This window comes from Anastrepha obliqua, chromosome 4, assembly GCF_027943255.1.
Source record: "Anastrepha obliqua isolate idAnaObli1 chromosome 4, idAnaObli1_1.0, whole genome shotgun sequence".
NCBI classification, from domain to species: domain Eukaryota; kingdom Metazoa; phylum Arthropoda; class Insecta; order Diptera; family Tephritidae; genus Anastrepha; species Anastrepha obliqua.
Genome location: NC_072895.1, coordinates 85,320,964 through 85,334,268, shown reverse-complemented (window position 1 = coordinate 85,334,268; position 13,305 = coordinate 85,320,964). Strand labels below are relative to the sequence as shown.

At 42.2% G+C, this 13,305-nt stretch overlaps 1 protein-coding gene across 2 annotated transcripts; it reads left to right on the top strand.

Moving 5' to 3' along the window:
• Positions 1–12,499, top strand: LOC129245421 (protein O-mannosyl-transferase Tmtc3). Of its 2 annotated transcripts, none has more exons than XM_054883578.1 (3): positions 1–73; positions 149–1,960; positions 9,482–12,499. In XM_054883578.1, the coding sequence occupies exons 2-3, from the start codon at positions 706–708 to the stop codon at positions 11,188–11,190; spliced, it is 2,964 nt and encodes a 987-aa protein (XP_054739553.1). In that variant the 5' UTR covers positions 1–73; positions 149–705; the 3' UTR covers positions 11,191–12,499. The 2 variants fall into 2 exon arrangements, with proteins under 2 accessions (XP_054739553.1, XP_054739552.1); XM_054883577.1 differs by having other exon boundaries at positions 131–1,960.
• The last annotated feature ends 806 nt before the right edge of the window (positions 12,500–13,305 follow it).

The following is a 13,305-nucleotide window of genomic DNA, read 5'->3' as shown; positions in this document are numbered from 1 at the left end:
ACAATAGCATTCGCTGTAAAATATTTAAATTAAAATAGGCCATGAAGACTTGCGAACTTCAATTAATTTAAAGGTAAGTAAATAAGTCGCATTTGAATGTTTAAGACATTTAAAAAATTTATATTTATAGTAATTATCTCCCACTCAGGTCACTCAAACATAATTTATAAACGTTTTTCAATACGTGCAAAGCCCAATCAAAAAGCGTAAAGGTCAAGAAACGTCGCGCATTAACAAGCATATTTACTAAACAAATGTGAGACTAGCTTTGAAGCGGGTGTGGTGTCGAGAAGAAACACATCACATTGTTGTGATTAATATTGTCAATGCATGCATGTACCTGCTTGCATATGTATACACATTGGAATATTGAGAATTCAGCAGATGTAATAATACCGTTACACATTACACCAATGCCAAAGGAAAACGACAACACTATATCACGTCAACTACAACAACTAATTTGTATACAACTTATATGTTGAAGTAAATTGCAGCCACTTCTGCAGAAATAGAGAGAGGAGCCAGTAAAGTTCGTATAGACACCGTTGGGCAAGAAAACAGCTGATCAGCCACTTGCGTTATTAAAAAGAAGAAGAAATATCACCGGCAAATAAATACACTCATAAAACTGTTATATACCTGTTAGCACATCTATTAGCAGGCAATACGTATAATAGAGAAGAGACAACCACGAATGTTATAATGTCAACATACGGTGCATCATATAATAATGGCAACAGTGCTAATACCGAAAAGTTACGCATGCACAGCACAAACAACAGCTTCTGTACCGTTCAACAGACAAAAGCGAACATGAAATCTAACAGCTCGAGAAACATGAGCGGCACGAATTTGCTGCAATTCCTGGCCATAGTGTTAGCCTGCGTGGTTTGTTACTGGAATAGCGCGCAATGTGAACTAGTATTTGATGATATTAGCGCCGTACGCGACAACAAGGATTTGCGTCCGTACACACCAATTCGTAACATTTTTCTCAACGATTTCTGGGGCACACCAATGCGCAAAGAACAATCGCACAAATCGTATCGGCCTCTCACAGTGCTCACTTTTCGCTTCAACTATTGGCTGCATGAGCTACAGCCATACGGCTATCACATTGTAAACATCCTGTTACACATTGTGGTGTGTCTGTTATGGCGCCGTGTGTGTAGAGTATGCCTGTTGCATTGCGCCTGCGCTGGGGGAGAGTCTGCTATCGCTCTGCGTTGTAATGTGTTGTGTATAAACACTTGTAGCTTCTTGGCGGCACTGCTGTTTGCAGTGCATCCCATACACACAGAAGCTGTTACCGGTGTAGTGGGACGTGCCGAGCTACTCTCTTCCATATTTTTTCTGGGTGCATTTCTCTCGTATGCAAGCGCCATTGAAGTGTCGGTTACCGCCAATCGTCGTCATTTACAACAGCAACCTCTGCATAAAAATATACGCACTCGATGGTCGGTGTTATGTTGCAATTTTTGTAGTTGCTTAGTGGCTTCCATGCTGTGCAAGGAGCAAGGCATCACCATAGCGGGTATTTGTGCTGCATACGAATTGTTCGTTATACAGCAGGTGCATCCACGTGAACTCTGGTTATGTGTGCAACGTTTATTCGAAGATAGAACGCGTATTTGGTCACCGCAACATGCAGCTAAAAGCGCAGTAGATTCATCAGCCAGTGCGTTGCCATCGGCCGACGAGAACAATCGTTCAAGTATTAACGGCATTTGGAATGGAAGTTTGGTGCGCCGCTTGTCGTTTCTCGTTTGTATTACGGTTGGCCTTTTGATTGGACGAGTTTACGTGATGGGCTCGCAACTACCGGTCTTCACGCGATTCGATAACCCAGCTTCGGCAGCGGCGACACCATCGCGGCAGCTCACCTATAGTTATCTTATTTACTTGAATTTATGGCTTATGTTCTTTCCCTGTGACTTGTGCTGCGATTGGACAATGGGTGAGTTTTTTTAAATATAAAAATTCAGTATATTTATTTCCAATTAAAACCATTTTTGACTGGAGTACGAAATAGACAATCGTTGCAAAAAAATAATTGTAATAAGATCTATTAAACATTTTTGTAACGGGTGTTGTCCTTGGCCGGATGAAAATATTTTTTAAGTGACAGCTGCAATTCCAAGGTTGTTATTGTAGGTAAACAAAACGTATTCCTTCATACTTGGAGCTTCTGAAAAGAGAAATATGTGCCAGCGAGTGCTACGTTAGCACAAGGCAGTGCTCAGAGTATTAGGGAGTAGGTTAGGTTAGGTTATGGTGGTAGTCGGTCTGCACGACCAACTCACTTAGACCTTACAGGTCCGTTGTGATACCACTGTGCTACACGGGAACCTCATTTATCTTCCTTCGTGGAACCATTTCGTGGCTCTTATGAAGAGTAGTATTGATGCCAACCCCACGCCAGACAGTTCTGTAAGAGAATTAAAAAAGTATTTACCTAGACAACCTGCTCTGATTTTAGCTAGGGCTGGACAATTGCAAAGGAAGTGCTCAACTGTTTCTTCCTCTTCCTCATCTCTACAACTTCTGCAATATTCATGGGAGAAAACTCCTAGTCTCGAGGAATGCCTGCCAAATAGCCAGTGACCGGTTAGACAAGCCACGACCTTCGAGATATTGTCTCTTGAGAGACTAAGCAATTCCTTTGTTCTTTTCTTGTTTATTTGCGGCCATAGTAGCCTAGCTGTTAGACACGTATCCTCATTTGTACCGTGAGGTCATAGTAGCCTAGCTGTTAGACACGTATCCTCATTTCTCCATGACCTATTGGCCTCTTGGATGAAGTGGTTTTTTATCATTAGTTTACTCGTGGCCATGGGTATTCCGATGGTACTTTTATCACTCAGCAGTTGGAGAGCAGTACCCTTTCTGGCTAGCTCATCTGCTTTACAGTTTCCCTCAATATCTCTATGTCCCGGAACCCAAATAAGGCTGACCTTGAATACGTCACTAATGTCATTTAGGGCTGCCCGGCATTCCTGTGCAACCTTCGATCTTAGTAAAGCCGCATTCATTGATTTGATGGCCGCCTGGCTATCCGAGAATATGTTTATAATCGTTTTTGTTACGGCGTGCGTATTTAGGTATATAGCCACTTCTTTTATAGCTAGTACCTCTGCCTGATAGACGCTGCAGTAGTCTGGTAGTCGAACGGATAGTTCCAGTCCTAATTCCTTCGAGAAAACTCCGTAGCCAACCTTATCGTCTAGCTTGGAGCCATCTGTGTAAAAGTTTAATTCCCCCCTTCTCCATGGCCTTGTTGTATGCCACTCATTTCTTGATGGTATACTCGTCTTGAAGAGCCTTTCAAAGGTGAGTCTAGGGATAGAGTAGTCTATTTCTTGTTTATGACTATTTAGAGAGTGCAAAATGGAAGCGTGGCCAAAGCACCGGTCTTTCCATAGCGCCATACTTTTTAGTCTGAGCGCCGAGGCGGCGGCGACGTGTTTTCCTACCAGATTTAGGGCAGGTAAGTTGATTAGCACTTCCAGCGCTTTGTTTGGAGTAGTCCTTAAAGCGCCAGAGATGCATAAAAAAGCTGTTCTTTGGACCTTACTCATGATTTTAGCGTAAGTCGCCTTTTGAGCAGATGGCCACCATACCAGTATTCCGTACATTAGGATTGGCCTAACTACCGAAGTATAGAGCCAGTGCGTAATACGGGGTGTTAGTCCCCATTTGATACCGACCGCTTTTTTGCAAGTGTATAATGCAACGTTGGCCTTCTTTACTCTTTCCTCAATATTAGATTTCCACGTAAGTTTCCTGTCTAATATGAGTCCTAGGTACTTGACATTCTCTTTCAAAGGAATCTCCACACCCTTAAAAATTAGCGGGGAGATTGCAGGGAGCCTATGTTTCTTTGTAAAGAGAATTATTTGAGTTTTTGAGGGGTTTGTATCGAGTCCCCTGTTCTCAGTCCAGCTTCTAAGCGTGGCCATGTTAGAGCGCAGAATATCCATAAGGGTATTAGGATATTTGCCTTTAACGGCGATTGCTACGTCATCTGCGTAAGCTGTGACGTGGCAACCCCCTCTTTCCAGGGTCAGCAACAGGGAGTTTACTGCCAGGATCCAAAGAAGAGGGGAGAGGACTCCACCTTGCGGTGTGCCTCTGCAGACCTGTCTGCTTAGAGTAGTGCTTCCTAATTTAGCCGTTACCTTTCTTTTGATGAGTATATCTTCTATCAGGGCTACGACGTGTGGTTCAACTCCAAAATCTTCTAATGAATCTACTATGGCGTTTGCATTTATGTTGTTGAAGGCGCCTTCTATGTCTACGAAAGCAACCAATGCAAACTCTTTGTCTGATAAGCTTTTTTCCACCAACCCGACGAGTGAGTGTAAGGCGGTTTCTGTGGACTTCCCTTTAGTATAGGCGTGTTGCGCCGAAGAGAGCCTATTTAAAGGCACGACACTCCGTATGTATTCATCTATTATTCTCTCCAGGATCTTGAGAAGAAAAGACGTTAGACTAATGGGTCTGAAGTCTTTAGGGTTAGTGTGTGAGGACCTACCTGCCTTGGGTATGAAGGAGACTTTCGTCTCCCTCCATCCTAGCGGGATGTAGCCCATGTTAAGACAGCTTCTAATGACAATTTTGATAAACGGTAGTACAATGCCCCGTGATTGCTGTAGTTCAGCGGGGTAGATACCGTCCATTCCTGGCGATTTAATATATAAGGACCAAAAGTATTAATAGCCCAATCGATTTTTGAGTGTGTAACTAAGAGATTTCCTAGGTCGGATTGCCTTTCATTATTGGCGGAATGGTTTTGTTCCACCGGCGTGTTACCTGGAAAGTGTGTGTCTAGAAGAAGACCTAACGATTCCTCACTAGACGTAGTCCATGTATTCCCTTGACCTTGTAGGTAGCCTAGGTTGCATGGCGTCTTTGAGAGAATTTTTCTTAATCTGGCCGCTTCTGAAGTCTCTTCAATTTCTTTGCAATAATTTTGCCATGATTCACGCTGCGCAGTTCTAACTGCTTTTTTGTAGTTTTTCAATTCAGCCTTATAGGCTTGCCAGTCCTCTGACCTTCTCGTGGCCTTGGCCAGATTAAATAGTTTTCTATGGGATTCTCGTAGTGAGGTTAGCTGCTCGGACCACCAGGGTGGTTTAGACTTCCCTCAGGGTCGGACAACCGGACAGCTGGCTGCTAACGATCTATTCATTGCTTTAGTTACCTGATTAACCAGTTTATCCAACTCCCCACGAGTAGTGCGGTTTTTGGGGGCTTTCTTTGGCAGTAAAGCTCTTAATTTTTTATTGTAAACTCCCCAGTCAGTTTTCCGTATATTCCTGAACTGGCTAACTTGGGGAGACCTAGTTTCGATTTCGAATTCAATATACCGATGGTCTGAGAACGAATTTTCGTTTGAAACTCGCCATATTTTAATGTGATTAGAGAACATGTCGGAAGCCAGGGTGATGTCCAAAACTTCCTCTCTGTTCATAGTAACAAAAGTCGGCTCTGAGCCTAAATTCAAAACACTAATTTTATTTTCTAAGATAAAGTCCAGTAGTGACTCACCTCTAGAGTTAGTGTCGCTGCTCCCCCACAGGGTATTGTGGGCATTTGCGTCGCAGGAGACAACCAAATTTTTGTTCTTCCGGGCTGCCTCTTGCACCAGAGTGCGGACTTCGTCCGGCGGAGCTTCTCTGTCATAGGCCATGTAGGCGGAGGCTAGCCAAAAACCGGTTTTCCCGAGCTCGATGCTTGCCGCCACCATGTCGCCGCTACTAAGCTGTGGGAGCAGGAAGATATTTATATTATTTTTAGCGAGGATGCAGCTACGAATCTTACCTCTGTGTTGTACGGCAATCATTTTAAATCCCTTCACTCCGAGGCCGCAGATTTTATTGCCGTATATCCACGGCTCTTGAATGAGGGCTATGTCAAGTCCACCGGCAGCCAAGCGGACGGAGAGATGCGCGGACGCAAGTTTGGAGTGGTGGAGATTAATTTGGATCAGCTTCATGAGAATCTGTCCGTTTCATCTCCACCATCGTGACCTCGACGTCCTCCTCTGAGATCTCCCCACCCTCAATGTCAGCGAGAAGATCATCTTCGTTAAAAAGCGGCCCCACACCGGTCAGCCTCTCCGAGTCGGTTGAGCATTGGCTGTTGGCCAACCCTTCTTCAGTATCGCTCCGCAAGCTGGCTTTGTCACTCTCCTCGTCTGAGTTCAAAGCTGGCTCGTCGCTGCGATAGATTCGAATGGTTGCGTCAACGAACCCGAACCTCACGACATTGTTTTTCTGCGCCAGTGGGCCGAGCGATTCTCCATTGAGGATGAGCATCACCTGTCGCCTACCTTCTACTGGCTCCTCTATTCTCCCTACCTTCCAATTATGTGTTGGCAGGTCTCTGTTGCAAGACTTGAACATCTCTTCAATTTTGTTTGGCTCTGCCGGGAGTAGGGAGTAAAAACAAATATAATATTTAAGACATCACACATTTGCACTGCCACGTTCCCCGCAGAAAAACTGGGAAATATTAACAAGCACTAAACAATTCAGCGTATTTCAAACAAGAGAAGTAGTCCTAAAATAGCGTTGCCGTGGTGCGAAAGGACAGGCAGTAAAGTTAAATCCAAATTTACATATATTCCTCTAAAGGAGCTCCTCCTCCTATTTATGACGTGCGTATTGATGCTCTGTCACAAATGGAGGGACTTACAGTTTTAACCTGACTTCGAACGCAGATATTTTTTTATGCGGAGCTTTTTCATGGCAGAAATACAATCGGAGGTTTACCATTGCCTACCGAGGAGTGACGGCTATTAGAAAAAACTTTTTCTTCATTTTGGTGTTTCGCGCAGATTCGAATTAGGTCTTCCGAATGGTAGTCACGCACCAAACCAATCGGCTACGGCGGCTGCCATACTATACATGGTACAAACGTTTATCCAATATGCCCATGTTGATACATAGAGTGTATATTCTAACACACTTGGGCTGATGTTTGTTCAAAATTAGCTTTATTCATCAACGAAATTTCCATCAAGAACAATAGAATCATTCCAGCGTCGCTCTAACATTTTTGTAGAACGATTTATCTTTTGCCTCAAAATAGCCCTCAGTTTCAACGATAACCTCTTCATTCGAGGGAAATTTCTTACTGGCGAGCATTTTTTTTAGGTCTGCGAATAGCCTGTAGTCGCTGGGAGCCAAATCTGGCGAATACGGTGGATGTGGGAGCACTCGAAATTCAATTCATGTAGTTTTGACATTGTTTTGATTGACTTGTGACACGGTGCGTTGTCTTGATGAAACAAAACAGTGGGCAAACGCGGCATCTTCTTGGAACAGAGCTTTCTCATAGTCAAATGCTCATGCAATATGAAACCAACTCCTCGTCTTTTTGATATCTTCAAGATGTCAGTTAATTCCCGCAAATTTATTTTTCGATCATTCAAAACGATTTTGTGGAGTTTTTTTATGTCTTCTGGTGTTACCGTCTCATTTGGACGTCCACTGTGTTGTGCATCATCGGTGTTTCTACGACCACGCTTGAAGCCAGCAAACCATCGTCTTATTGTTGTTTCTGATGGAGCGGAATCACCATAACACTTCTGAAGCCATTGCTTCGCTTGAACGGTATTTTTTCCCATCAAGAAGCAGTGTAAAATTAAATTACGAAATTCTTTTTGATCTATTGTTTTGAAAATGACAAAAGTAGCGTCGCTCTTATCACAATAACTCACGAACTAATGAATAGAATATCATGAAATTTTAACAAGTATAAGTAAGCTTAGTACTAACTGAAAAAGAGGTGAACGCAATAAAGTTAGTGCTATCTATGTGTTAGGCCCGGGAATTTTCAGCCCATGTGTTACAGCAACGTCTGAATAACAGCGAGTTAATGCTTGAATTTAGTTAAATATCCTCACTTATAACTCATAAGGAAGTAAATACAACAAACGCTTCAAAACGTCAAGATAGAAAATTCCATTGACTGTTTGGCCCGTTGGGACGAACTCCTTGTGAACAATTCCCTTGGAATCGTAAAAACAAATAAGCATCGACTTGATTTTTGACTTCTCCAAATGCGATTTTTTGGGTGGTGGCTCGTCTGGGGCCTTCCATTCGGCACTTTGACGCTTAGTTTCAGGTTCATGTTGGAAATACCACGTTTCATCACCAGTTACAGTTCTTTTCTCGCCTCTTTAATGAGGTCTTTCGAATGTTGAATTCTGAGCAATTTTTGGTCCTCGGTTAACTTGTGCGGAATGAAACGTGCAGAGATCTTTCGTAAGGATCTTTCAGTTAAAATACGATAAATCGATGTTTTGGAGATATTGAACTCCGATTCCATGAACTTCAACGATGATTTCGGTTAATTTTTGATAAATTTACAAATAATTTCGATGGAGTTTTTGGCGATTACTGATTTTGGGCGACACCTATGTATTTTCATTGTCATTTATGTCCTCACAACCATCTCTAATACGTTTAAACAACTCATGAACTCTGGCACGAGATAGACAATCATCGCCATAAACTTTTTTATTAATTTAAATGTTTCGGTAAACGCTTTACCGATTTTAAAACGAAATTTGATATTAACTCTTTGTTCGAAACTCATTTTTGTACCGATGATACAAACATACTGGCACTTTAGACGCAATAACTTCGCTTCCACTAAACCGAATGTCACCAAGCTTTCGCTGGAAGTCAGCTAGTGATGTAATGCGGAGCTTTGCCACCACGAATCACAAGTCCCAGGCGACCAGACGGACGCAGCGTAATTTTGTACCGGCAGGCCAATTGCTTTAAATGTCGCCAGCAACATTTCCTTGTCTTTGCCCCAAGTGCTGCCGGCTAGCTATTTGCAATTGTGGGGGACCTTAGTGGCAATTGCGGTTGTATGCGCTGAGAGGAGAGTAAACTGTCTAAGGCGACACCCAAAATTGTACGGTTGTTAACGATCGGTATTCGTGTGTAATCGACTTTCACGTTTAGCTGCAGTTTGACTTTTGTCCAGGTGGTAAAAAGGGTCGCCGTCTATTTAGTGGGGGAAAGCTGGAGATTCCTCGTAGTGAAAAAGCAAAAAGGGTTGGTGAGGCAAACGTTCACTTTGGATCAAAAGTGGTCGATGTTATTGTCGGACGTCTTTATCGAACAATTTTCAGCATAGGAGACCAGTGAAGCTCTGATGGTTGGGAGAGTTTCTAGATATAGAAGTTTAAAAGCAAGGGGGATAGGACACAACCCTACGGCACACCTTGCTTTATCCTCCTCTGTTTTGAACTGTGATCTCGAAAAATTACAGGCGGTTGCCGGCCACACAGATAGTTCGCGGACCACCTCTTCAGTTTCGTCGGTAGGGTCTGGCTCAGGACTGGCTTACTGCCGGCGCTACTGGGACAGCCCTCTTCGAACCCACTCTTTATATTATCATTAAAAGTTAATCCTCTATTTCATATTGTTGCTATACAATAATTCCTATTTTACAGGTACTATTACTTTGATCGAAGGCTTTAGCGATGTACGCAATTTGGCCACTCTTGCCGCCTTCGCTTCGCTGGCCGCCATAATGTGGCACGCATGCACAACTCGTAATTTAACTCGATCCCGCGTGCTGCTGATGAGTCTCGCTTGGCTGGCATTGCCATTTGTGCCCGCCTCCAATCTCTTCTTTCCGGTTGGGTTTGTAGTGGCCGAACGAATACTCTATATGCCCTCTATGGGCTATTGCCTATTTGTGGCATATGGCTACGTGCAATTGGAGGAATATCTTCGAAGCAAAATGGTTCTACGCCGTTTGATGCAATTATCACTTGCTTTATTGTTGCTCACACATGCGCTGAAGACGCATCAACGTAATGAGGATTGGCGCACAGAGTACAGACTGTTCATGTCTGGCGTACATGTGAATGGCCGTAATGCAAAACTCTTCAACAACGTCGGCCATGCACTTGAAAATGAGCAACGTTACGCGGAGGCCTTGTTATATTTCCAGCAGGCTGTAAAAATACAACCGGACGATATTGGAGCGCACATCAATGTTGGACGTACCTACAATAATATGCAACAGTACGATCAAGCGGAGTTGGCGTATCAAAGGGCCAAGGCTTTGTTTCCCCAGGTGAAACCCGGTGAAAGCTATCAAGCGCGCATAGCACCCAACCATCTGAATGTGTTTATTAATCTAGCGCAACTGATAGCGCGCAATCGTACGCGACTTGAAGAGGCTGACCTTTTATATCGGCAAGCGATCAGTATGCGTGCTGACTATGTCCAAGCGTATATAAACCGCGGCGACATATTGATGAAACTAAATCGCACCACACAAGCGCAAGAAGTCTACGAAAAGGCACTATTGTATGATAGTGAGAATGCTGATATCTATTATAATTTGGGTGTGGTATTTTTGGAGCAGGGAAAAAGTGCGCAGGCGCACGTCTACTTCAATAAAGCCATCGAATTGTACCCGGAACATGAACAGGCATTACTAAATTCCGCCATTCTACTACAGGAGCACGGCGGTGCTGAAGCGCGTGAATTGTCGCGTGTGCGTCTCTTTAAGGTTCTAAACAAGGATGCGAACAACGAGAAGGTCTACTTCAATTTGGGCATGCTGGCCATGGACGAATCGAATTTCGAAGAAGCGGAACAATTCTTTAAGCGCGCAATACATCTGCGTGCCGACTTTCGCAGTGCGCTCTTCAATTTGGCGTTACTGTTAGCCGATGCAAATCGGGCGTTGGACGCAGTACCGTACCTGAATCAGCTAATACGTCATCATCCTGAACATATTAAAGGTTTAATCTTACTCGGTGATATTTATATAAATCACATGAAGGATCTAGATGCGGCTGAGCAATGCTATCGGAGTATACTTACTTATGAGCCGCACAACATACAGGGTCTGCACAATTTGTGCGTAGTATTTGTGGAGCGCAAAAGGTTGGCGCGTGCCAATGCGTGTCTTCGTTATGCACATCATTTGGCACCGCATGAGGATTATATTCTGCGTCATTGGCAAATTGTACAGCAACGCTTACAGAAGATATCAAAGTTACCTGAAACGTCGCTGGAGCGACAAATTGCCTATGTTGACTATGAGCCTGACGAGTTTAAAGTCATAGCAACGAAAGTGGACAGAAAGGAACATACAAGCTTAGAGCAAGAAAAACAGCAACAGAAACAACAACATCGGTAGGAGCAAACAGGAAATAATTAATATATAAATATGAAGACATACTGAGTAAGTTTGAACAACATTTGTTGACAATGTGAAAAAATCTAGCAATTAAGGGATAGAATCTAGCAATTAAGAGAAGATGGTACTTAAATGTAAATATAAGCTCAAGCTGAGTGTATGCGTCGTTGAAGAATTGAAGACCAAGTAAACTGTTTACAAAACAAATGAAATATTAACTACGGTAAACTTTGTTCATCACCATCATTTTGTAGACTCTAAAATCACGTACATCCGTCACTAATATTCTATTTTTAAATTGTATGTGAATCCTTACTGTGCTGATAGAGCGCACCAGTTGATTACATACTATACTTCTCTAAGTTTTCTATAACTGCGATGTCGGTTCTAGTTGTAACAGCATAAAGGGTTTTCCATAAATTTCGGGGAAAAAACTGCAGGAGTCTAAGTTCTTGGCCGTATATAAATCTCAGCTGTATGAACAATCGGTTATCCCATGAAAACCAAACTCGTATATCCGGTCAAGGACTCTAGTTTTACAGCTGCATTCTCCAAAATGGTATAAAGGTGTTATAACAACAAAAAGAATAGGAACAGTTTTATGATGCGGTAGCAGCTGTGATTAGCTTGAAATTACCTTAGGCTGCAAGTTATCGATACGAAGATCCAAATCCAGGGGATGGATTCCGTTTCACCAATAGCATGTTTTCCAACGTTTCTTCGCTTAACAGATTTTTGCTCTCAGTTAATATGATTTTAAAATTTTTTTGTCACCTTAAATCAAATAAATCTTTTATCCGTACTATTTATTTATTAATTATTTAAAAACATTTCATTGTGGTTTCAAGGCTTTTACGATGTTATTTATTTATTTAGTTTATGAACACATATTTCTTACAGACTATTTGTATATCGACCATTTTTTTTTACTTCGGTTGCAAAATCATTTAAGTGCAGACTTGGAAGGAAGTAGACCGCAGAAACTACAAAATTCGGCTTTAGATTAACCATTTCTGCAACAATTATATCAAGATTAGAAGAGAACGTAATGCTCATGAATTGAATTTGTTTTTTTCACGGCTATGGATACATCCCCATAGCCATCTGGCCTATTTTTTATCATATTAAAGTTAATAAATTTCCTACATTTATTTTCATCATTGAGTTGTACCACGCCAGGGCTGCGCCTTTTAGCTTGGTGTGAATAACGACTCCTAGCACAGCGTAGTTTATTTGTACTACCTCGGGCAAATGCAGCAACTAATTATGCCAGGCTTTGGACCCGTAGCCGCCATCGTACACAGGTATTATGTCCTTTTGGTCAAGGAACGATTTATGACTTCATTGGAGTCGATTATATTGACATTCTCAACCAGTACCGAGAATTCTGTATCTTCGACATCTAAGCCATCGAAACGGTTGTTGCTTTTCGGAAAGAAAGTATTGAGCACTTCTTTACGAGATAACTTTTTGACTGTTTTCAGTTTGTTTATCTTATTCTCCTTCTTCCACACTGGACATTTCCTTCTATCAGAGTATTTGTGGTCCTTAGCTTTGCATAGAATGTATTGTCTTATATTACAGGGAGATTTATAGCTTTTTTGCGTGTGCCCCAATCTGCCACTGTTGTAGCACTGTCTAACAGACAGAAAATAATGTTGTACTTGAAAATTTGAGTATTCAAGCTTGACATCCTTAGGTAAGCTGTTGCACAAAAATCCCAGTTTAGCCGAGAAGGTTGGGAGAAATTTGTTTGAATCCTCCAAATCACGTCTAAGGAAACGTTGTACGAAATTTACCTTGCTAGAAGACTTTAATTCTTTCAGGATTTCTTCATTGGAAAGGTTAAGCGCAACTCCTCGAATTACGCCATATGTTCCAAAGGCCGTTCTGGGAATGAAAGGCTTTAGTTTCATTTTTAAAATGTCATTATTGGTGACGAAATTGTTTGCCGATCTGGGATTGAAGAAGAATACTTTATATAAGGTGACACCAACTGCTTCAATTATATCGATATCCTGTATTTTTAAACGACATATGAGCCGCTTAGTGCACACATCGATTAACTCCATAAAACAAAAAGTTGAGAAACACGATGATGTTATGTAGGTATAT

What these genes read in the sequence shown, in the direction of transcription:
- LOC129245421 (XM_054883578.1), top strand. Translation starts at nt 706, where the DNA reads ATGTCAACATACGGTGCATCATATAATAATGGCAACAGTGCTAATACC. An exon ending in GTGCTGCGATTGGACAATGG is followed by an intron (nt 1,961 to 9,481) that starts GTGAGTTTTTTT and finishes CCTATTTTACAG; the next exon opens with GTACTATTACTTTGATCGAA.